General features: G+C 41.6%; 1 protein-coding gene across 5 annotated transcripts; it reads right to left on the bottom strand.

The window, feature by feature from the left end:
* Positions 1-3,776: 3,776 nt before the first annotated feature.
* LOC119708688 (cell surface glycoprotein CD200 receptor 1-B-like) lies at positions 3,777-21,554 on the bottom strand. 5 transcript variants are annotated; one of them, XR_005259150.1, is made up of 7 exons: positions 17,187-17,871; positions 15,154-15,235; positions 14,103-14,411; positions 13,020-13,268; positions 11,074-11,991; positions 9,571-9,831; positions 3,777-5,926 (listed from the first exon to the last, which is right to left on the bottom strand). XR_005259150.1 is itself a non-coding variant. In XM_038155361.1 (7 exons), exons 2-7 carry the CDS (start codon positions 15,212-15,214, stop codon positions 9,715-9,717), a joined length of 870 nt encoding a protein of 289 aa, XP_038011289.1. In that variant the 5' UTR covers positions 15,215-15,235; positions 17,187-17,871; the 3' UTR covers positions 3,777-9,714. The 5 variants fall into 5 exon arrangements, 1 of the variants encoding a protein (XP_038011289.1); XR_005259146.1 differs by having other exon boundaries at positions 3,777-9,831; positions 17,187-17,227; positions 17,361-17,871; XM_038155361.1 differs by having other exon boundaries at positions 3,777-9,831; positions 11,074-11,120; positions 11,905-11,991.
* Between the last annotated feature and the right edge of the window lie 4,591 nt (positions 21,555-26,145).

Raw genomic sequence — 26,145 nt, 5'->3', positions numbered from 1 at the left:
GTCATATAATAATCAGTGCTGCTCTTCCACCTCAATGTAATTGATGTAGTTGATGAGGATATTCAGTTTCCTGCTCCAACAACACCTGTAATAAACACTTGCTTGGTGTGAACACCATATCTGTTGTCTCCTGACCATACTTTCTAAACATATAAAAGTAAGTACTTTGATATTGCCCACTTTAATACAGTTGGCAGCAGTTTTACTCCCTTTTCCTTGTATTATAAAAATAGCTGTAAGGACTCCACTACTTTTCCAAACCATTTTATTCATTTCTTTAATTAGATTTCTTTTCACAAGCCTTGTTAAGTGTGACCCCAGGAAGCTGTGTCTTCAACATTATCCACCCTCACACAGGGGATGCCCCTTTGTATGGCTTTCCCTTTTAACCACACTCCTTGTACTGACTGCAGTGATCTGGAGGAACTTTTCTGTCCTTCCTTTCAAACTATTTTACCAAATTTCACCTAAACCAAGTCTTTCTTGAATATCACTTTCACACAGTGTGTTGTTTTTTGTTTTTTTTTACTCTCTTTGGGCATTGGCAGTTTTTTAACAGGGAAAAATCCACTGTTGATCCTTTCTATGACCTTCAGAATCTTTTTCAGCCTTAACACCATGTCCTAATCCTTCCTTAGAGATGTGGTTCACGAGTCTCCCATTCACCAGTGAAAACCTGACCAATTTTTCCTTAGCCAAGGTTGTTTACACTACTGGATGTGCTCTTTTGGGGGCAGGTGGGAATCTTTGAGGTCCTCTCCTGTGGGGTCTCCTGCCGCCAGATTGGGATGACCCCGAAAGATGGATAAGTCCCTCCTCCAACCCGTGCCTTTGAAGAAAGACTCAGTAGTCTTCTGTTGTCTGTTCTCAAGGTTGTTTATTGTTGGTTATCTACAAGATTCTTCTCCCTGAACTGCTGTGGCCCGTTCAGCAGCTCAGACAAAGGCACACTGCCCTCCCAGGGGGCTGGTGCCATCTTTTATATCATACATTACGTACTACATGTTTATGCTTTTTCTCCAATACCTACTATCTATATTGAATGGTGACTTTCTACTCTAAACCAATCTGTGAGTGCCAACATCACCAAAGACATGGAGGTTAGGAAGGAGAAAGAAAGAGGACAGGGCACACCCAAATCCCTCCATCTTAGAATCCCTGACCCCCACGTACAAAACTTGGACCCCTGCGTACAAGGCTCAAACCCCCCTGTACAGCACTCAAAAATCCTTCCTTTCACTTCGTGATTATCTCTACCATGCTATCTAAACTTGTGTGTTTGTGGCTTGTAATTCTTCATACAGAGTTAGTAATTTGCTCCATGGGCTAAGATCAAAACCCCACGTGTGTCTTTGGCTGCATGCCAGGGTCTCAGAGCCCCCTGCCAGCGGCTCTGGCCATCCAGGGCACCCAGAGGAGAGTCCTGGGTTCCGACACTCTCCCTACTATTCTTCTTCCTGACTCTTGCCTCTCTTTTGGAGTGAGGTGCTTTGCTCCTCTTCTTTGCCACTACTGTTTCTTTTGCTACTTGTTGATTGTTTTCTTCAGCTTCACCACAGTAATGCCTCCTCCTCTCAGCATTTAACTACCAAGAAGTGGGTTTCAATCACCAGCAAAAAATATTCTTTCACAGAACAAAATTAAATTTGTGGAACTCATTGCTGGATCTTATATTATAGATTAAAAACATTTTAAAAAGGTTAAAAGATATTGAAATTATTATGGAGGACAAGTTTATCAGTGGCTGTTAAGAAATCATTCAAACACAACCTCCATCTCACAAAAGTCCTAAACCCTTGACTGTAAGAAGCTGAGCAAGGTCTTCAAAGGGTCAGATAGCTGTGATTTCCTATAGTCTTTTCTCTTCTGGCTGTTCTGGACCATCTTGTAAAATATTACACAAAGTTAAAACAGTCTCAAGCCATTTCCAGAATGTTCCTCTGAGCTGCTGAAAAAGAGATGTGTTTCACAATGTCTGGGCTTGTTTCACAGCCAGCTCCTCATTCAAATCATAGAATCATGGAATGGTTTGGGTTGGAAGGGGACCCCAAAGTTCATCTGGTTCCAGCTCCCCCTGCCATGGGCAGGGCATCAGACACCACAGAGACATTCAGGTACTGATTCAGACCCAATTCCATCAAACTCTACCAGGCTGAGCTCTCCATTGATAGCTCTAAAACGGGAAGGGCAGAAGAATTGCCTGCCCATCAGGCAGTGTCTGTATCTAAAATGTTTGCTGAGGATGAACTCCAGATATGGGACTGCCCTTGACATTACATCTAGTAGATGTATTCCAAGAATTTGGCTTTTTACATATTTTTTTGTCCCACACACCCCCTCCTTTTTTTTAGAGATATGCTAATTCTCCATTGGCACTTAAGCACAATGACCTTTCAAATGCAAGCTGTTGTGCAAAAACAGTAGAAATTGTATGCCAGTTTTTTTATATGTGTATTTATATATATGTAACTACTGAATAAGGGAAACAGGACTAATGCATTTGCAAATCATTGTGCAGACTGATCTTAAATCATTCTTTGTGGTATTTCAGCATTTGTGAAGAAAACATGAGGCTTAGCCAGCAATAATGCCTGCATGAAGCCGTGTCTGCTATGTTTTCTTGCCAAGCAATCCAGTTTTAGCAGGTCAAGAATCAGTACCCAATGCTTTTTACTAGACTGAGAATCAGAGCAGAGAATCACACTCAATAGTTGGCCTCATCTTTTCCACACACATCCTTTGTGTAATCAAAAAAGGTCTTCAGTACGTGAGCACTGCAAATTGGTATTTTTCAGTGCCTTGTTGGAGCTGATGCTGAAGTTATTTCTTGCATACAAAACAGATTAAAAAGAAAAACCACACTGCAGGAAGAGCTTGTTTAACAAAAGCTAAGTTTATCTCATCAGCTGCGTAGCTCAGCAGGAGTGATTTGACAGAGCACAGCACGAGGTGGGGGATTTTATTTTGGGCTAGCTCTGGTCTGATCCTGTGAGCTGAACACCCGTGAGCAGCTGGAGAGCGTTAGGTGGAGCCCTGGGGTGCAGCAGAAAAGATGCAGCGTTTGCTGTGTGCTGCAAGGCTGCTGGACAATACCAACCCCGCACGGTGAGCACGGGACCACCGGGAGCTTCTTTTCAAAAGCACCTTCCTGACCCAGGCTAGCACTCTGGGAATGCATCTGCCAACAGATGACTGCTGAGAACAACAGCTACAGGAGAGTCCCAAGGACAGAACGTGATCCAGCCTCTCCATACCAGTGCTCAAATCTCTTTTTGCTCATTTGACAGGCTCTGTTTGAAATGTATTTTTCTAAGAATGTGCTATAGAGGGATGATGACAGCTGCAAGCTGAGAGCTAAAGAATGTTTTGTGTTTAGCCAAACATTTCCCCTGTGCCTTAGTATCTTCTATGTGTTTCTTATTCTCTCCTCTATAGCCTACCCCAAGCTGTCTCCTAAACCAAAATTAGGTCCAATTAAGGCATTAATATCATCAGTTCAAAACTGCTGCAGCTGGTCAGATGTGGGCAGTACTGACAACAGGGATTACATTTTTTTCTGCCTTACACCAGACTGATACCAAGAAAAGAGAAAGGCTTAAAATACTCACAGGAGAGAAAAAAAAATTCCATTAGTCTGAGATGCACTTTACAGTCACTGTCAAGATGGCATTTCCATTTGTGTATCAGAAATTCAGATTCTTTCTAAAAGAGGGAAATGATATGCAAACAATATTCTAATAGAAGACAAAGACTGGGATTTTGAGTGCACAGAAGAAAGATTTATTTTAGGTTATGGTTTCCACAGCAACTTTTCATTTTATCCCTCGTGTGTCTATCTGTCTTATAAGGTCTTTCACAACATTTATACATAATGAGATGTTCTGTTGATGGGAAATTATTAAGAAATTAATTTCTCAAGGAAAAAACCCTGTAACTTTTCCTGTGTATATTCACAGTTTCACACAGACACAGCAATGTACCTATGAATCAAGATGTTTGCATATAGGTGTACATTTTTATTTTTGCTATCTATAGCAGCATGAAATTGGCAGCCACTGTTGATTACACAAGAATGGCAATGATGAAGGATGTGATACCAAGTGTAGCTGGTAGATATTCAGACCTGGAGGCAGGCAGTTCTGAAGATATCAGAGCTTTGCAGGCATAACTTGCCTGATTAAGGAGGCAGCCCTAACAATACACTGACTGGTGGTGTTGGATTCCAATCTTCCTGATTTGAATATTTCAAGCAAGTTGCACAAAAAGACAAGCAGCCAGACCAGAGCTTTTCAGTAGCTGGCTTGCTCGTCTGTTTGTTCCACACAACACTCCTCTCACATGAGATGGAGTGAGTTACAAGACATTCATGTACTAAGCACGTTGTTCTGCAGCATATGGCCACATGTTTTGCACAGAAGAGGGGATTTTACCCTTCAGAGATCATAAATCTAGTACAGAAATTATTTCAGGGGGGCTGTCCATGGTTTCTTTTTCAGATGCACACATGGAAATCTAAAATGTAAGCACAGCTAGATATGAACATTATGATATGACAATATAAATGCTGTTGGACTGTGGCAGAAGTGAGACAAAAATCAATCCCAAAAGCACTTAGCCTTGTTTGCTCAGCAGTACTTATTGACAGCTGAGAGAATAGAATGAGTGGAAATGAAATTTTCAGTGCTCAGTACACAGTGATGAGATTAAAGTCAGAAGACCTAGAGAGGCACCACAGGCATAAAAATGCCTTAATAATGTAGAATACAAAGTTTGCAGCATCCTCTTTCCTGTTATAGCTCTGCTGGTGACTAAGCCTTGCCTGGTGCACTGACCTTGGCTGGCTGCCACCTGACAGTGCCCAGCCAGACACTCTCTCACTCCCCCTCCTCAGCACAAGACGGGGAGAAAATATGATGGAAAAGTTCATGAGTCAAGATAAGAACAGGAAGATCACTGGTTAGTGTCATGGGCAAAGCAGACTTGACTTGGGGAAATTGATTTCTTTTCTTAGCAATTAATAACAGAGTAGGATAATGATAAATAAACAGAACTGAAACCACCTTTGCTCTCACTCCCTTCACAGGTTTACCTCATATTCCTCAGCCGTGCAGTGGGGTGGGGAATGGGGTTTGGGGGTCAGTTCATACCTCTTCACCTCCACTTCTCCTTCTTCACACAGTTCCTCTGTTCCAGCAAGTTCCTTACTATGGGGTAGAGTCCTTCACAAACGGCTCCAGTGTGGGTCCTTTTCATGGGATACAGTCCTTCAGGAACAGACTGCTCCAGTGTGATTTCTGCCAGAAAACCCATTCCTGCACGGATCCCTTTCCAGGGTCACAGCTTCTGCCAGAAGTGTACTCCAGGATGGGATCCTTATGAGCAGCAGGTGGAAATCTGCTCCTCCAGGGACTCCCATGGGCTGCTGGGGCACAGCTGCCTCACCATGGTCTCACTATGGGCTGCAGGGGATTCCCAGCTTTGGTACCTGGAGCACCTCCTGCACTCCTCCACTGACCTTGGTGTTTGCAGGGCTGTTCCTCTCACATTTTTCTCACTCCTCTTCCTCATGGGTGCTGCAGAGTGTATGAAATACTCAGATAAGTTTCTTCATTGAGAAGCTGGTCAGGCATTGTAGCAGGCTGCCCAGGGAAGTGGTGAAATCACCATCTCTGGATGTGTTCAAAAACATGTAAATCTGTCCCAGGGGAGCACAGTTTAGTTGTGACCACGATGGTGCTGGGTTAATGGTTGGACTTGATGATCTCAGAAGTTATTTCCAACCTTAACAATTCTATGATTCTGCTAGACAGATGTGAGCCAAGAACAAATAAAATGCTACATGTTATGCATTTGGATTTGGTAAGTGAGCTTAGATTCACAGAAGTCTAAGAACAGAAGATGTTTCTCATCAAGAGTGATGAATTTCCTACAATGCAATGGGAAAAAAAATTAAAGGAGACCTGTGGTAGTATACCTCTATGTAGAAGTTCAGTGAAAAGCACTAAAAAATTCAAAAACAAGTCACTATTTGAAACCTCTCGTTACACATATACAAAAGGCAACAAACGAATGAAGAATAAAATGGTATTTGATGCCAGAAAGAGAAAGAAATAAAACTAGATAATAAAATACTTAGAGAACATGAAAATCAATAAACTGAGAAAACTAGTGCATGAAAAGATTGGGAAGGAAAAACAGAAAAGTAGGTACTTGCTTAAAGAAGCATCATTAAGAGTACAAGTACAAACTACAGCAGAACAGAGAGGTGATAGGAAATGTAGAAAAAGTCCCACTTCGTTAATTCCTGAGCTCTTCATTGCCTCCAGCACATGACAGGTGTATACAGACTATGGACATAAAATCAAGGAGCTGACAAGTTATCATTAATAGCAAAGACTTCACAAAGTCAGAAAGAGCGGGTCACAAAGACATCACAGGTGTTACAGTTACTAGAGGAGAACCAAGGAAAGCATTATTTTCTCATCAGAGAGGAAAAGCTGAGACAAATTGATGCCAGGAAGGTTAGACAAAACTTATAGCTGCAACTTCAAACTTAGGAAAATTGAGCTCTTCACTGAACTGGCAAATACCCTTTGGACATCTGCTCCATTTCCAAAGTCTGAAATGAAGAAGGTAAACAATTTTCCTACAATCCTGGTGTTGAAATTTGTGATTTGAAACAAATATTGTTCATAATCTGAACAATCACATTCCAATTTATGAGTCTCTAAATGTAATGCTTTGTCACCATTTCTTCCATATTCGGTGAAGAGAAAGAGTCATCACAACACCTGCTATTTCCAGAAAACAAATTGTTCATAGATTAATCAGAAAGCAGACATCATCATTATTACAAAGAGTGTCCTATGAACAATGTGAGTGAAAATCCACACAATAAACAGGAGCATTTTCATCTATAATCACATCTGGTGCTAAAAAGCTCAAGTGACATTCAGTCAACTGTGCATTTCACTAAATAGTCAATCTGAAACAGCAGTGTCACGCTCCCAGGCTTTTTTTTAAATTTTTTTCTTGTGACAATGTGCAAATAGTTCACTCCAATTCCTATCACTTTTTAGTAGCTCTCTCACAATGATTATTCAACAGTCAGCATTTTCCTACACATTTTGGCAGTCTAAAATATCTGCCTTGATTCAATTTTCCTTCAGTGCAAATAAAGAGTATAGGGTCACCAAGAATGTACTCATAATGAATGGGGGGGAAAAATCATGATAAATATAAAAACCTTTCAAGTTGCTTATTTTGAGACCAAATTGTTATAAGTCACCAAACACACATTTTGAGTTGTTCTTTGGGTTACACCAAGCTGCCTATCCAATACAAAAGCAGCATGACAGAAAATATTTAAGTGATTTATTTCTCATTCTCAAATACTCAACAGATCAGCTCATCAGCCCAAGAAGCATGGCACACATGGCTGTGGTCATGGCAGGCAGAGAGGAAGCCACCAAAGCCCATGCCAGGAGCTCCACATATGATGAAACCCTGCCCTTTACCCGTCGTAACCAACAGTGAAACTACCTATAAAAGCTTTATTGATGTCCCAGCCTTTCTTACAACCACCCCCATAGCCACATTATTCTCTTTGGCCTGAAAACTTTTATTAATCATACACAACAAGCCTAAAAAGCATAAGGGCCAATTTTATTCCAGGATAGCCCATGTCATTGCCAGAGCACCTCATTTCAGCACTAAGTCTGCTCAGAATTTCTACATTAACACAACTGCTGTTACACATTGCAGGTGACTTGCAAGGCCAATTCAACCAAATACACATTAAAGGTGAAAATAAAGATATGAGTGCAAAAACCATAGTTTTCAGCCAGGACAAATTATCACAGATAGCTTCAGAGAGCTTTCTCCCCACACACCATCATCTCCCTGTCTAGGTTCTATCTTTTCTGTCTCTATTAGATCTCACCCTTCAACATCTCACTTGGGGGAAAGGAATTAAGGAAAAATTGCATTACACCCTAATGATCACAGCACACATGCACTGTGATTCCCAGAAGCAGGCTGCTCCACAGCCTAACTCTCTTAATTTTAACTGCCCTGTAATCCTTGGGTGTGGCTGCAATGATCCAGCTTCTGAAAAAGGCACAGATTGCTGTAGCTGTCCACAAAAACAATCCATATTTATTTACCACACTGAGAAAACACCAGCCCAGGAACACAGGTTTAGACCTGACTGGGCAGTTCCTTCAGCAACAAGAGATCTTCCCTCTATTTCAGAAGCTTCAAGTCACAAATGACCCCTCGACAGCACCTTGGTCTAGGGCACTGCTGCAGATTTCACTATAGCTACAAAACACTTTTTCTATCTAACATCATTTCAAACCTATTTGCACTACTTCCAAGCTATCACTTATTTCTCCCAGAGGTTTTACACATGAAAAGGGCCTCTCCCTTCCTACAGAAGGTATGATGATACCGCACACCAGAGTGAGAGCAAACCATCACTGACATTCAACACCACAGGAGAGGCTTCATTGTGCACCAAGCCTGGAAACCAGCATGGCCTCTGTAGGTCCTTTTCCTTAAGGCAGAGACTCATTCTTTATGCCTTTCTGACTAAAATGAAAGGCTGGAGTGATGTCAGCAGACATTCATGTCTATTTAGAAGTGATAAAGTGCAATTAAAAGGCACTGGGAGATGCTCATACCAAAGAATGCTGACGGAACAGAGACGACCCTGCAGAAGCAAGCAGGAAAAGGCTCTTCAAAACACACATTTCAGTTACTGCTGCATTAGTGTTTGGAAGCTCTGACAGACCTGACCAATGAAAACTGAAGTTAACAACCACTCTGGGGAGGTTTTTTAGCCTGGGGACATAAGATGAGAAGAAATAAATGGTGCGGTTAGGGTTGTCTTTGTTTCCTCTGTTCTAAACAAGCACACCACCTGTACTTTATACAACTTAACACTTCGCAGTAAAACCATGATGCGATCTCAGCTTCTCAGAAACTGGTCAAAAAACATTTTCCCAAACAACCACAGAAATCCTTGAGGTAAATATTCGCATATTTACATTAAAGAGTGTCTAAAATTGTCCATTGCTGTTTCTTATTTCCATATCCAGTATAATATCAAATTAGTTTTATTTTCCATCAATTATTGATCCAAACAGAAAGATTAATTGAAAAAGAAATATGTTAAAAATACAAAGATGTCAAATACGAGATCATCATCTGTCATTGCAACCAGAAAACAAAACAACCAAAAAATCCTAAAACTCTCTTATTTCTACATTTCTGTTACATGTATTGCTTTGATCTTCTGTGTTTTGAGGTCTCCCATGTCACTGTCTAGTTTCCAACACAGAATTAAAGAGAATCCAGTTGTCAAAACTGAAAGAAAAGTGCTACATTTTCACCAGCAGTCTTTTACTCTGGCACAGAAATATGTCCATTATTGTTTTGAGGAAAGGCAGCACATATATCAGAGTCCATTTTCTAAAAAAAATTAAGGTATTTCCCTAATTCAATCTTTAAAATTTCCAACTTTCTCTAGAGCTGTACTGATATTTAGAGAAAGAGAAAATAACTTACTAGAACAGGCCTTTCTGCCCCACCATCGTCAGGTCAGGAAAGACAAAGGTCTTTGGGGGTAAGGTCTGAGGCTTAAAAGTTGAAGTACAAGTTTGAGTAGCCGAGTATCATTAGTAGCTGAGCTGGCTACTTGTGCCTACACTCTTATAAGCATACATAAACAGATCTTGGGTTGTAATTCACATAGGTGCTCTCTGGAAAGGCAGGAGGCTTGGCTGCTGTTCTTCTTGCACGTGAAGATGGGAACTTCCAGGCTCTAGTCTGCAACAGGAAGAAAAACATGTACCATGTATTACATTGTAGAATTTTGTGTGATCGTCATTCCTATAGATCCCAAACTAAAAGCAAAGAGCAGAAGACACGTGGTAGGTAACATTACCGGTGAAAAAGAAATGGGAAATGATTTCTCTGAGCTCTCTGAGCAAAAGGGTAGAGCACAGAGGGCGAAACATGAACTGGCAGACAGATGCAAGAACAGCCTTCACAAAGCCTCAACAAGACAGCCAAGACATTTTTCTCTTAATATTGTTTTTTTCCTTAATATTGTCTTTTCAAAAAAAATTTTGAAATATTGGTATCTACAGCAAAATAGATTAAAATGAACAATGCTGGCTTCTCTGAAAACAAAGCAGACAGACCACAAACAATCCAATTTAGGCTCCTCAAATCACTGGAAGCCTCTGATCTCTGCAACTCCCCCTCTCATCGATGAAATTGTCCTGAATGCCACACAAGAGCATATCAGGAAATGAATCATTCTAACTTCAGAGCACTCTGACTGGTTTGCAACCAACAAGGCACACGACCATTAATTAAATCATGAGCAGAAAACAAAATAGGAAATAATTGGTCTTTCCATGTGCATTAAGTGAGGCAGAAACACTGAGCAAAAGCAGCACATTTTCATTTTGTTAAATATATATCACGACACACTGGAATTAGTGAGTGAGTAAAAGTTGTGGTGGCAGATTTATCCCTGGTGTTTCCTGGCTTACAAGTCTATGAACTGCCACATAAAAATAAAAGTTTCATAGCTGTGTTTGTCTCTAACACAGTGAAACAAAGTGGACCTTTTTCCCTCAATGTAAGAGGCATGTCTAGTTCCATCCAATCTTTAATCAGGCAGGCTTCTGCCATTATGAATACACATTCTTAAATAAAAGATCTGAGTAAAGACTTCTCTGTGAAGCAGAAATATGAAAATACTGCCTTTTGGGAGAGTTAAAACTCAGCATTGCAAATGTGACGTATAGACAGGAAATGCACTGCACCCCTCTCTATCCAGTGCTTAAGCAATTGCTCAAATACTCTGATTATACATGAAGATAGGGCCATCCAAACAACAGACATTCTCACAGATCATGTGTTCCTCATCCCTCCCTCCAAGTGCTCACAGAGGTATATGGGAGGTTTGTCAGAGCAGACACATTTGCAAAGAAATTACAAGTTTTAGTGAAGAATACACCAAAACCTACAAAGCACACACATACAAAGCCCACTTACTGTGAAGTGTTCTGCTGGGCCCTGTGCCCGTTTACGTAGCCAGCAAGCTGAAAGTAGGATGTCAGGAAGTTAGAGTGGCTTGATGGTGCAGGGTACACAGCTGTTATAGCTGGGGTTCTCCTCTAGCTGCCCCCAGCTCTTGAAAGACTTCCTTCAAAATACAGTTACCCTCATATATTAAGTTTTGGGGTTTTTTACATCCTGCTCTTTAACATGCTCTTGTTTTATTTTTCCCTTCATTGAAACTTTTGGTCATGCTGGGTGCCCTGGTTTCTACTGGGGTTGATTTTCTTCTTAGTAGCTGTGTTTTGCATTTAGTATGAGAAATGGAACAAATCAGCTATCTAATATGCCCAATGCACAATTACCTGAAAGATATCAAACTATGTACATTTGGCCTATTCTTACACTTGCTCGAGGGAAAACTTATCACTGCTCATGGAAAGAGAGATTGTTTGTGTTTAGTCACTAGTTTATGAACTGTCATTCTTTAGTATAGAATTCTGTGCCAGTAAATGCAGAACCAACAAAAAAATTCTGAAAACTCAAAGCCTGTCCTATTCTCAGAAAGAACCCTTTTAATCCTGGATGAATCTCTGACATGTCTGTAATGCATTAATATCACAATTCCTATGGCTCTTTCAAAACTCCAGAGTTATTTTAAATTGCTGCCCCTTATTTTATTATGACTTCTCCAAAAGGACAGTGCATATATGAACATTTTCCTCAACCCTTGCCTCCCACCTCAGTCTCAGCAATAAAGTGCATGTCCTTGTGCCTGCACATAGTCAGCAATGGGATTGTAATAAATTTCAGATTCAAAGGACTCACCTCTGCACATGAAAATCAAGCATAAAGTGACAGCAACAACACCTGCAGCTGCTCCTGTCAGGATGTAGAGAAGCCTATGGGAGGTGTCTGAGCAATGAGAAAAGAGAGCAAGTTACAGAGACAGATGTCAGTATCCATGAATTTGTGACATAACTGCCTACCTTATCTGGAAGAAAAAGCTAATCCTCTGCTTCCAAACAAAGCAGAGAGAAACAGATGAGATCTCTGGATGCCAACCAGCAATAAGAAGCTGCCTCACACTCCCAGTCATTTGTGTGCACAAACACATTTTCATTTTCAACCCATCTGCCTTTACATTCTCATTTCCTTCAAGTACTACTAGCCCTGAACAGCTGAGCAGCCATCCCTGCAAAATGCTGTTATTAATGACTGCTTTATACTGATTTCTGTTCTTCATACCTCTACTAGTAGAGATACTTTGGTGCTATGAGCACATTTTTAGCTGTTCTTACAAATCCTACTGTGGGAGACTTCCAGCAGAGGCAGAGAAGCTGAATTTTAGCCTTTACTACCTTTGGAACACTTGCAAGTCACAGACAGACACGCTCCAAGGAAATTTTCTCCAGACCATCACTACTGTGGAAAAGCTGGACAAAATGTTGTGGGGAAGGTGCTTTTAGATTCTTTCTTGATTCTTGCTATCCTCCTCTGATTTGAGTAGCAAGAAATTACTTTCTCTCAAGTCTCTTTTGCCTGTGACAATAATTGGTGAATAATCTCTCCCTGTCTTCACCTTGACCCACGAGCTGGCCATTGTATTTTTGTCCCTGTCTTGTTGAAGAGGAGGGAGCAATAGAGCAGCTTGGAGAGCGCCTGACAGCCAGCCAGGGTGAACCCACTGAAAGCAGAATAAGGAGTTCTTGTAAAACAGAACAGGAATTGAAAGAAAAACACAACGAAAGCTTCTCCATACAGTGCCACAAAGCATTTGGTTTCAAAATCATTAATTTATCTCTCAACATGCACTAGGAATTCAACTTATAACCACGCTAACCTAGTTCCAGAGCCCTGGCATTTAGTGGGAACAACTGTACAGAACAGCAGAGAGGAGCCCAAAACACAATGAAAAGCAATCACAAAATAACATTATTTACATCTCAGGTCCATGACCAGAGTCTGGTTCGTGGCTGTGTGGGTGACCAGGCAGGTGACAGAGGGAAATGAGCTGTTAGCCCAGCCAAAGTAGCTCACTCTGGTCACTGTTCCATTGGGGTGACGGAATTCTTCCTCAGAGCTGTGTTTGCTTGCAGGGATCCAGGAGATGTCAGCAGCTGGCTTTCCTGCAGATGCCTGGCACACAGCCACCCTGCTCTTGTCATGGGTCAGAGTCACCGTAGGAGGGACTGCAGCAGAAATTTTGAACAGCCACAACCATTATTTCTATTCATATTTGATATTTCTATTTCATTTTTTAGTATAAAATCAACAACTGAGAATCTGACAAACAGGCAGTATTTTTTAGATTGTTTGACCAATTTGTGAGATTTTAAAATAATTTGAAATATTAGCACATCTTAAAGGAAAAACAATACATCAAAAAGTTCAAGGTGGACACCTCAAAAACAAGCTGGCTCCATCTAAAGTAGTGCTTCTTCCTGTTTGCCAAAAGGTGATGACAGATTAACAGGAGGTGGGATGCCAGAGAGGGGTGATTAAATAAAAATTTACAACTTGACTGATGAAAAGGCAGATTGCTGAAGCTTCAGATACAATATTTAGGAGTTTGGATGTATAGAATCAAAAATCTGATAGCAGGGAGATACAAGAGGAATTGGGCAAAACTGTTCTGGTTGAAGTCCAACAACTCATATTCTGCATTTGGCAAAACAGGGAAAGGCTCACACAACACCTAAACATTTATCAGAAAGGCACGATTCTGCAGGGAAGAACAAAAAGTACTCCAAAACCCAAATCCAAAACAAACTAATGAAAAAAAATAGCAATTACAGAGTTGCAAAATTAATTTCTTATAATTTTTAGTTACATTGAGATGGCTTAACTAATATAGCCAGAACAAAAAAATCTTCCCCTTCTTTTTTATGGAAACCTAGGTATAATTTACCTGACTATATGAAAAAGGTGATTTGATGTATTCATTATGCTTCCTAATATTCTTTTGTTCCTGCCTGTGTTACAAATAGACTAATTTAATTTTTATTTTAGTGATGCAGTCTTACCTATCACAGTCAGAGAAAAGAGAAAATGAAAATTCCCTTCAGTGTTAGCAAATTCACAGGTATAAATTCCCTCATCCCCGAGGTCCACAGGGTAAATACGAAGCGCAGGGTTGCTGACAGGTGAATATTTCCACGTGATCCTCTCACTGCAGTTCAGCCTGCTTGTCTCATTGTGATCCCTTCTATAGGACAAGTGGCAGCAATTTCTGCAATTCCTCCTCCACGTCACCAGCAGCGAAGGCATCTTGGAGTTGTTGGGGCAATTCAGCACAGCTTCATGGCCAGCCTCTACACTCACCCTGTTGTGAGCTGCATAAGATGAAAAAAAGACATTACAAAGATGCTACAGCCATTGTAAAAGCACAGGAAACTCTTGGCTTCATCACCCTTAAAAATATACTTCCTGACTGTACTGGCAGCCTTGAGGCACATATTAGTATTCAATTTCCAGATCCATCTTCCTGAAGTTTGGAAGTGCAGTGGAGATGGTGCCTTTTTGCTGTGGACGGTGGTGCTGACAAGCTGCAAGTCCCTCACCTTTATTTTAGGCAACAAATTTCTATCACTTTAATATAGGCTTTGAAAAATTGATGGAGAGGGCAAAATAAATTCTTAAGAGAAAGGAAACTACTTTCAAAAATTTATTGTGTTCCTGAATTAGGTGCCTTGCTTCAAGTGCCAGAAAAACCCAGGATAGCTGTGGAACACACACCTGTGGCACAGTTAAAACCAACATCACTTGGAGCAGAAGTTTAGTAAGAGACATATGTGGATCCCTTTATTCCAGAAATCATAGTTCTCCTGCCATTGTCCCAGCTGAACAGATGTGTCTTTAGATGACCAGTTTTGGATTCCTGTCAGATTTATCATTCTGTGCCATTCTGCAAGGCACTCGATTATTTTGCCAGCTGAGGTGACACTACTCTTTCCATTCCCACAAAACAATAGGCAAAATTTGTTCTGGTGTACCATGGACTTTCAGTGTCCTGGCAAGTTGGAAATACAGAGTACCAAACAGTGCTACATGTAGTTTTGGATCTTTCTCACTTACCTTCAACCAGATTGACTGGCAAGAAAAGGAGCAGAGCCAGAAGTGCTCCTTTCTGAGCCATCTTTAGCAGAAGGAATCAGCACTGCAGAAAATGAAGGCAAAGAAAATGGCATTTAGTCACAAATGGTTGTGCTTATCCCTTCAAAGAGAACATGTAGTGAAACCCACTTCCTTTGAAAGCAGGAGTTCTAAAAAAGACCCCATGTCAAGTGCCACTCTTACAGTGAAGAAAGTAAAGCAAAAACAGAGTTGAAAATTTAAAAAAATTAAAAATAAAGACAAAAAAAAAAAAACACAAAACAAACAAACAAACAAAAAAATCTTTCCTTTTCCAAACCAAAAAAACCAACCAACCAAACAAACAGACCCCCAAACAAGCTACTGTTTACAAGCAGTTTTTTAAAATCCTGGATCTCTGGTACCAGTCAGGATCTAGACTTCATCAACTGTTTGGCAAAGAAATTATTCCTAGCCTTTGCATACTTTTAATTTCTTGAACAGTAACTCCCCTTTAGGAGCAGAACAAAAAGAGCAGCCCTCCTATTGCAAGGGATCAAAACCATATGAGTTTGTTTCTTGCTTTCATAGGCAGGGTGAAGTAAAGAGGCTTCTAGTAACTCCTGCTATTCTACAACTATCTGAACCTTTTAACAAACCATGTCTTATAAATGCTGCCATTTCTATCTCTTTAATAATTTACTTTCTGAATCAGGCGCCCACAGCTAGAGATGATCGGAAAATTGTGCTCCCATCCCATGGGAAATACCGACATGACGATGTTTTCATTCCCAAGTCAAAGATTTCATTTTAAATGTGACACAAACCACGAGAGGATGCCTGGTGTAGAGGAGAGAAGCCACAACACTGCCACACATGTGGCACAGGAAGAACAAACACTGCCACAGGCACGAGCCAAATGCAAGAGATGGTGTTTTCCTTAAGACAGGGTGATGCAAGTGCATGCCCAAGCCACTGAATCACAGAATCGTTTGGGTTGGAAGGGACCTTAAAGGTCTTCCAGTTCCAAACCCCTGCCTTGGGCACTTCCACCAGACCAGGTTGCTCAGAGCTCCATCCAATCTGACCCTGAACACTTCCAGGGATGGGGCATCCACAGCTTCTCTGGGCATTCTGTTCCAGTGCCTCACCACCCTCAACAGAATTCAACAAGATTCAACAGAATCTTTGTTTTCCTCAAAGAATTGTTTTGCTTACAACTCTAACAAAGAATTGTGATGCATTTGGATGAAAAGCTTTCATTACCACCTGGTAAAAATGCCAATACAACCACATTGATCTATATTCTGCTACTAATGTGCAACAAGCAATGTAACTCTTACATTAAAAACATCTCAAATTTCATTTTCATTCACAAAAATCGTTGCCATAAAGGAAATATTTGGTTTTGTTTCATTCTATTCAGTGCTGTCAGAAATTTTGGGATGTTTTTTTCTTTGCAATTTGGATACATTATGCATGCAAAAATTGCTTTCAATCAAAACAGTTTGAATATTTAAAAACTGATTTTTTTAACCAAAAAAATTTGAAATATACATTTTGACCAGACTTAGGTACTGAACTTGGCCCAATTTGCAAAGAATTTCTCAGTCTCTTTCAAAAGGAAAGTAAAAGAAAAAACAACAAACCTTCCACAATTTCTATCAGCAAATTCAGTATTCACCAATTTTGATGGGTCCATAAATATTCATAACAGAATATTGTCATATTGGAACTTGTCCCAGAGAAGTATCTTTTTTTAAAAATGCATTCAAATCTCATATATGCGGTTTATTTGCTCAAAAGAACAGGCATTAATGATTAAAAATGGGACCTTACAGAAAGAAGAGAGTATATTACTCTGTTTAAATATTCATGTGTGAAATGCAGAATTTAATCTGCAATTTTTAAAATTCACAGCCCTTGAACAGTTGTGCCTCTGAGCGAGAAGGAACTCTCAAAATCCATAAAGGATCAACCAAGCAGAGATGAATCAAACCCGTTTAAAAGTAGCAAACGAATACTTGGTGGCTCACCTTGTGTTATTGCCTTTGATGGAATTAAAATGCCTCAACAGCTGCATGAAAATAAATTAAATTTTTTACTCAGCCTCAATGGCGGTGGCTGGCACAAGACCGTGCGATACGTGTGCCACTCTGCCCGCTTGGATTCATCCCAAGGAGAGCTGAGGCTGGGGGAGATCCACTCACTTTACAGGCTCAAGAGGAGCCCTCCTCAGCCCAGAGCCTGGGAGGGGAGCAGCAGCAGTTCCAGCGTGCTCTGGTGTTCCGATTCTCCTTCTGGGGTGGGACTTCAGCACTCACAGCCGCTCCCACGGGGATCCCAGTCCTGAGGGCTGATTCCGAGGCAGCTCCTGCACACAGGGAACTGCAGGGATGTACCAGGAGCCCCCCTCCTTCTCAGTCCTCACTAAGGGCCCAGATGTAAGTGCAAACTGGGAACTATCTCAGTTTAGGAGATTCCATCCCTGCGTTCAGCTGTATGGTTCATTAATTTCTGTTTGTTGTAGCTTCTGAGACCTTAACATGCAGCTGATTTTTCTTACTGACAGATAAAGCCTCTACCTCCCTCCCCCTGCTCAAATTAGATGGGTCAAAAAAACCCTCTGGTGGTACACTGCCCTGAAGAGGATGTGGCAGAGTTAAATTGAGAGAAACAAACTGCTTTGTGACATGATGAACAAGTCACAGCCTTAGCTGTCTGTTGTTACACATCACACACTAGCCACAAGCCCTGAGCTATGCAAACCACCAACCTAAAATCATGCAATGTCCAACATGATTTAAATATTTGCTAACACAACCTGAAAAAAGGAAAAGGTCAGGTATCCATCAGTGCATCAGTTGTCACCACAACTTTTTAAAGGATAACCAGTCTGTCACAGAGCCATTTCCGTGTTTACCGCAGCAAAATATGGTTCTGTTTTGAAGTGAAAGCACATTTTAGGGTACAAAAGGGTACAAAAGACCTTGCCTCAGAAGGGTCTCTGTTCTGTGTAAGATGTGTGTCTTTGGAAAAGGAAAGGCTGGAAGGGATGGCACGAAAAGAAAGCAGTGGCACACATCTGTATCAACTCTCTTATAAGGATAAAGTAACTGCTCTGCAAATCAAGGCTATGTTATTTAAAATCCAAACCCACAATTTTGGCAGCCAGAGGAGCAGCAGCATCTTCTATGCAGTATTTGATGTTTCTACCTCATCACCAAGACCTCACAGCACCCAACTCAAAAGCCTGCAGCTTTTCTGAAGTGAGAGATGCTGGTAATGCTGTTTTTTCAACATCTGCAGGTCAGGCTCTTCTGCTCCCATTTCTCCCTACCAATGGTCCTCTGCTGGGAATTCCTCAAGTCCCTCCACTGAAAATAAAGCAACAAAACATACCAAGACTTTGAATGCCTTCTGTGGAAGACAAAACATATCAAAAAGGGCAGCAGGTAGATACTCCCAAAGCTGAAACTGAAAGGCTCTGGGGGGAGGGGAGAGGAGAGGCTGTGCTCTTTCTCTGTTCTCAGCCATCTTCCTTAGCCATCTGTGGCTGGCCCCTGACAATGCTGCTGGGTAATGGACCTCTGCCTTGACTTCAGAGCCTCCTGGTATTTTTATTCTCTTGAAGATATCCTGACCCTGAAAACTGATCTCTGTATTCCTGTACTAGCACAGCAGAAGACTGTTAGCTCTGTCAGGGACTGACGGATCAGAACCTCCACAGTGCATTTTCTTCTCAGACTCCCTGTTTGTCTCACACTTGCTGACATCAGTTGAAGCCAGAGATGATTTGAAATTTAGTCCATCCAGTTTGTGAGCTAGTTCCATTCAGTTCCAAACTACAAAGCTTTCTCTGCAAAATGGGAAATAGAGGGTGGATGGCTTTCTGGAAGAGATAATAAGCCTAATAGAATGAGCTCTCAAAACAATCACAAGCAAGTTCTACAAAACAACTGTAAAATTACAGTGTTTAGGTAAATATACCTAAAGGTAAATAGTTTTGAAATTTCCTCCACAGCAAGACAGAGATTTGTGTCATCTATTGAATTCACCAAGATACCAATATTTAGAGTAATACGAACATTACAAAGTGTGGATTTTTTCCGCAGGGGAAAAAAGTTTGTCGTACATAGCAGCTGTAATTCCAGAAAGCAGTTGGGCATCTCCCCTCTTCTCAAATATATGTTTACCTTTTTATCACTGCTTATCTGCAAAATAGTTTATTTCCATGAAATTATTGCACAAGCTAAGGCATATTCCTCACACCTGTAGCTGCCTTGCAGCCAGTCCCTCAGGGAGTAATCCAGTGTTGGGAAGGGGAAGTAGGAGCTATGGATGAATGAGAACATCACCCCTGGCAGCTCATCCTCTTCCTTCCAGAAAGAGAGAAGACATTTGCTTAACATTTTCCATTTTATGTAGGGAAAAAAAAAAAAAAAAACCCAAAACAAAAAAACAAACCCACCAAACCCAAACCAGTTCTTGTACCTAACACCTTGACTTTCCCAGGTATAAACCGTCTGTGGCTCTCACCAATGTCAGCAAACAGATGGGGGAAAGCCCTGCTGATAATGCAGTCTTGTAAAACCTGACACTTCCATGTTAAAATATCCAGAGGCAATTATATCACCATTTGCAGAGTTCAAGGAAATGTATTTCTTTTTTTAACTGTAGCTGATTGCACTGGGCCAGCAGGGCCACGCTAAGCAACTTCTACTCCTGGCCCTAGAGAATCCCCTTATCACTTGTATGTCTTTAACCTCAGGAGCTTCTCGCTCAATCCCAGTACTGCAGCAGACAAATCTACCTACCACACATATGTTCACAATCTTAACTGGTTAACTCCTGCCCCTTGTGGGCCTACTGCTTTTTGCTGCTGATTACCCAGAAAAAAACCCTGGGAATTAGCAACCCACAAGTGTAATTACTGCTTTCAGGACTGTGCATAACCAGAGGAAAAGTCTTCCATACAAGTACGCAGAGATGAACAGAGAGGAGATGGTTTATAGGTTAATGTTTAACTCCTGTAGTAAGCATCAGGATGTATCTCAGGCTCCCCAGATGAAGGTTTCCTCCCCATCTTTCAGTCGGGGTACTGGCCTCCCACTCCACAGCCAAACATGATGGAATTGCACCACACATCCCAAACTGCACACAAAGAAGCTACAAACCTCAAGTAATTCCTGCTTTAAAAAGAACAGAAATAGCATAAGACCTGATGTACAGCAGAAATAAAACCCCAGGTAGTCCTTCCTCAGCTGTCAGTCTGTCCTACCTGTATATGTTAGCATCACTAACCATGGTTTAGGCATTGCTAAGCAGGGAGACTTACCCAACCTCTCTCCTTCAGCTCTTCACTGCTCCTTCTCCTTCACACTTCAGGGAACATAATTTTCTCTGAAATCTACAGCTTCCCCATTCCATGGACAGCTGTAAAGATCCTGCAAGAAGCCTCAGGACCCCCAATCAGCTGGGAGACAGTTTCTCCAGCCTCAAGGAGCTACATCCTCCACCCTCACTGGAGCCATCACATAGAAGAAGATATGTATTTTACTTATTTATATATTTAAGGAAGGGAAAAAATTGTCCCCTGTGTTTATAGAGCAGCTAGATCAACACTTACAAATATGAAATACATACTGCCCTTATACGGCAAAGGAGGAATAGTTTTCTTTCATTTTCCTTTCTGTGGTTTTTTTTTCTTAAGTGGAATAAACTGGTTTTGTAATGAAACGTACCTAAAATAGAAACCCACTTCTATATTTGAAAAAAGTACACATCCCACCTCCCAAATACCAAGTAAAGTCATGACACCAGGGTCAGGATGCCATTTATCACTGCCTACATTCTTTTGATGTGGCATAATACACCAAAGGGGATGCTTGTCCTTTTTCCTTCCTCACCATGTAGGTTTCTTTGATGTCACAGACTCCCTTTCTCAGGAGCAGGTAGCTCTGTGTCCGTGGTGTAGAAAAATTCTCCCTGGTGGTTTCCAGTAAAACTTCTCACCTCATTTCTTTTCTGGTTACCAGCACTTCTGGCAGATTTTAAGTTCCGTTGGAGGCAGGATGATGCAGGAGAGTGGAGTAGCTGGGAGGAGTCCTACAACATGTCCTTATTCAGGTTTCTGCTAAGCAAACTTCCCCCCATATTTTGTACTCCAGTGGTCTGCAGGTGAAAAACACAGTATAAATTCAGGTAATATCCCACAGACGTTAATGCTGTCTTGGGACTGTAGGTATTGCTGATAAAAGATCTTCATTTTCTCATCTTCCCAGAGTGGTTTAAAGTACAGCCCAGAGGGGAAGCTCCTGAGGACAGGGGGCCAGAGTTTCTTGGGGCTGTGAGAACATGCACATCATTGTCTCCTGATTCAATGTCCAAAGGCTCTGCATGAAACGTTGAGGTGCAGCACCACGACACAAATGAGAGAAAGGGAAGTAAGATGCAAAAAAACCAACCAAACAAAAATAGCAAACAGAATGCAGAAGTGTCAGACAGAGACTCAGGAAGCCTCTAGCTTCCCACCAAAAGGACTCTGCTGAATGCATTCATGCCACAGCCTTTTGGTCACCCCTGCCCTCAGGCCTGTCTAGGCTATGTACATACATAGGCTACAGCCATATGGCTGTGTCTGTGCACAGCTAAGGGCTCACTTAAAAAACATGAAAAAATGTGTCTTAATTTCCTAGAAGTGTCTGTGCTGTGGCCATGCCTATATGTATTTCTACATACATGCATATTTTTAAAAATCATTATATAGAGGTACAATGTATAGAGCTTTATGTGTGCACTTGGAGCTGCTGCACTCACAGCCCTCTGACACAGCAGGAAAAGTTAATTGGCTTTTTTGCAAAGTCTCCTCCACTAGAAACCTGAGTTTTGCACATTGCTTCCACATGGTCAGAGCTAGTTTATGGCTTTTGTAATGAAAGTATCTCTGGAAAAAGTGATTTTAAAAATGCATCCAAAGGGATAAACTAGAGGCAACTTTGAACTATGCAGGCTTCCAACAAACCTCTTTGAAGAGGATGATCTTCTCCAAATAAGGTAATTCCTCATGTAAAAGAAGATGACCTGTTGACAACTGATGGCAGTTTAAATGGAGGATACCTGCAACTGATCAATGAAGGAAGCATCCCCTCTCAAAGTCCAGATTCAGTGAGTCCAGCACCTCTACTCCATCAGGGTTATGTACCTGTGCTGGAAAACTCCTCCAAAGTAGTTTTAATGCAGTTAACAAGGGCATAAGGAACATATGGAACATATTCTGGCTGAATGCATAATTGGACAGTTAGCTTAAAAATGCATTTTCACCAAAAACTACTTTTGATCTGGAAGCTTTGGACTAACAGCCTATATTTCTTAATAGGCTCTAGAAACATGTACTGCACAATCCACTCAAAGTTGTCTTTTCCTTGTTTATGCAGGGCAGTTCTGAGATGGATAAAGAACTGTCATTCTTTCCTGCGAAACAGGGAGATGGCATTGCCCTGGCATGGGACAAGAAACAGGCACTAGAGATTTCTGTGCTGGTCCTGAAAGAAAACCCAGCTCTGGCTCTACCCTTGTCAAGGACAAGGAGAGGTCATACTGACTTGTGCAAGAGATTTCTATTTGGGAAAATTAGTATTTTCTTACTACTGAAGGACACTCACAGAACGCCTCCCCCACTGTCCTCGGGCCACACTATGATTTAAAAATACTCATTAAGCCTTGGCCTTGATGAGCTGCATCTGGGCTGAGCTTTTCCTGAGCTTATCAGAAACACTGTCTGCTCCCAGGAGCTAGTGCTGTCCAGCAAGCTTTTGGTTTTTAACAAACAGCTTTGAAAACTTATTTTTCTTACCCAAATAACAACCTGAGTTTAGGCCTAAGCTGTTGGCCAAGTCCAGGCCTAAGTTTGGCCAGGCAGACCTCTCTGAACATTAGGAGGACTTTCCTGATTACTTTCTATCCTTATCTTTTCCCATCTTTACCGTTTTTCCTTCCCCAGCCTCAATGTAGATCATTTGTGGTTAATTTTAGTTTTAGATTGATTGATTTTACATTTCAGCATGATCTTTCTCTGTGCTTTCACTGTCTAGTAAGCAGTAGAGTGAGCCTTGCCAATGCATTTTCTCATGCTTTCACTTTAATATTAAACCTGCTTTTGCCAATTCCTTTGATTCTTTGAGCCACCTAAAACACTCATTTTTGACAAAAAAAAATTAGCATTTTCTTATTACTCACATCACAGAATTCCTAGTCTTGATTATCCATTACAGAATGTGCCCCTATAACAACTAATCTTCCTAATAGACAGAATGCACAGGTATTTGGAGCTGGGATTTCACTAGGTGTGTTCGTGTCTCCGGTTACCATGGATATACACTGATGCTCCCTCCCTCAATGTAAAGTGTCTCTCTGGTGTCTTACTACTTACAGACCTGCTGCAAGCACCTTGTTTTTATGACCCTTCAGCTCAAGGACTCATATGCAGCAAAGCAGGATATTTGGAAGCAGCTTCTATGCTTATACACAGCATAGAATACTGAATGCCAAGGAGTTAAAAATCCCCCTGAGCTCGAGAGACCTGCCTCTTTAAAATTCTTACTTCATCTTCTAGTGCCTTGCAAAAACAAGAAAATTTCTCCTCAGTCTCTCCACAGCTATTCCTCATAGCTGCCAGGAGGTGGAAACATAGCTACACCAACCTAGGGAGAGGCATGGTGTTGATGTGCAGTTGTAGAGAGTGCTGCCTGCTGAAGAATGGTGCTAAAAATATCTGCAGTCCAAATTGGCTCACTGGAGCCCAAAACACAGCATCATACAATGCTCCCTGAGCCCCTCCACGTCCCCTTCCCCCACCTAGCAGGACATCTCTACTGCTTGCTATGGGTGCCCTGAAAGCAGCTGGTTCTGTCAGATGTGGCTTACACATTTATTTCAACAGGAATCCAAAATCAGGCTGCCTGTGATTGAAAGGCTCCCACAGCAGCAGTCACTGCAGCCCTTTAGAATTGATAAACAATCAAATCCCTTGCAAAGTGACAAGGTGATAAATTTTCACTGGGTCTATGTGTCTGCTTTGACACTCAAAAACATTACACACATGTCCAAGTATGAAAAACGTGGCAGAGATCAGCAGTGCTCATCAGACAAGCCTTAGCCACCACAGAAACAGACACAGGTTCCATCAAGCCAAACCTCAGCCATGAACCCAGCTCTCACCGCCCCGCTGACAGGGGCGGTTTGCTGCTCCAGCACACCCAGTGCCGGGGGAATCCTCCAGCATGGTCCCGGGGAAGACAGCTTGTGGCAGGGACACATCTCCAGGTCCATCCGCAGCCATGGAGGGTGTATCCCCACGTTCTCGCCTCCGGGTCAGGCTGGCGCAGCGCACCCCTTCGTGGTGGATCCATCCTCGAGTGGGCTCGCACTGTGGATGGGCTGGGGCCTGTCACCCCGCTGTCCTCCCCGAGCCAGGGTGGGTGCGAGGGAGCAGCGCTGCGGGCACGGACAGGGCTGAGTGTCCGGAGAACACGGGGTGCCGGTGAGGGTAGACAGAGTGTGATCTCCAGGAGGAGAGGAAATGGCCTCAAGCTGAGTCAGGAGAGGCTTAGATTGACTATTAGGGGAAATTTCTTCATTAAGAGGATGGTCAGGTATCGAACTCAGGGCGCCCCAATGAAGGAGAGGAATGACGAGGAGGACTCCATTGATATCAGGAGGGTAATTGATTACTTTATTAAACTATATTATTATATATTATATTACACTATATTACATTACATCTAAACTGAATTCAAAATTCTGGTGCAGTGACATGGTCAGTTACACTGTGCTTACAGCGGTTATAGCCCATCCCACCTCTGGGGTGGGAAGCACATCCCTAAAACTTCTCTCCTTTTCCCCTTAGCACAAAAAACCTCAACCTTTTCAATTTTCTTCTGATGGGTGCAAGGTGTGTAACACGTCAGAGACACAACAGAGCCACAAGAACAACAAACACTGCATGACAGACACTGGTCTTGCTACAAACAGGGTCTTGCTAAACTGGTCTTGCTACAAACTGGTCTTGCTAAAAACATCCATCTTCCCCTTCTCATTTGGTACCAAATTTTAAGGCTTGAGAGAGAGAAGTCCTTTCAGAAAAGGCAAATATTTGGAAAAGAGGAGAGGGACACAGCAGTGTTAAAAGGCTGTAGACAAAATAAGTTTTCACAATATCACAGAGTTGGGTAAAACATCACAACTTACTTTGGTTTCTGTTTGTACAAGAGGGAGTTTGACACTAACTTCATTTCTGCTTCCTGTGCATTCCCCACCTTGAGCTCATCCCACTGAGAGTGTTCTCAGCTTTCTCAGAGCAAGCTGAAGAGCACAGAGGATGGACTAGAAATGAGCCAGCAGATATTTCAGAGGAGAGAACAACACAGGAAACCCTTCTTTGCGCAGAGAGCCATAGAAGAAAGGAGAAAACCTCCTGGCATGGGAAGCAGGTCCCAGAAAGTACTGGGGAAAAAAAAGCTGGAAAAAAAAACAGGAAGGGGTGTCAATAAATATATAGACAATTCCAGAAATGCACCCAAGAGACTTGTGATTTTATAAAATCAATCATAGACCTTATTTTCAGAAAAAAAAAAAAAGTATATATCTTCTTGCCTTTGACATAGACAGTTATCCAGGATATCATGACCACAGCCACATCTTTTCCAGCCCAGAATGCGCTCTCACAGCTTTGTTCTATTCCAGGTAAACCTCTGTACTCTCTGTGGAGTTGGCAATGCCACACTTGATGGCATTACAATGACAAACATGCAAATAAAAGTCTGCAGAACTGCATGTCTCCTTACCTAAAAATTGGTGTCAAAAAGATGACTGAAGGCATAATTCTCATTTTTTTTTAGTCAAAATATTTTGGAGAAAACTTTAAGAAGAAAGAAAGGTGAATATAAATTCCTACATTTTAACAAAGCTGGGGAACAGCTTGGAAGGAATGTGAGC

The sequence above is a fragment of the Motacilla alba genome, chromosome 1 (genome assembly GCF_015832195.1).
Source record: "Motacilla alba alba isolate MOTALB_02 chromosome 1, Motacilla_alba_V1.0_pri, whole genome shotgun sequence".
NCBI classification, from domain to species: domain Eukaryota; kingdom Metazoa; phylum Chordata; class Aves; order Passeriformes; family Motacillidae; genus Motacilla; species Motacilla alba.
The sequence above is the reverse complement of the archived record's forward strand: the minus strand, read 5'-3'. Positions and strand labels throughout refer to the sequence as shown.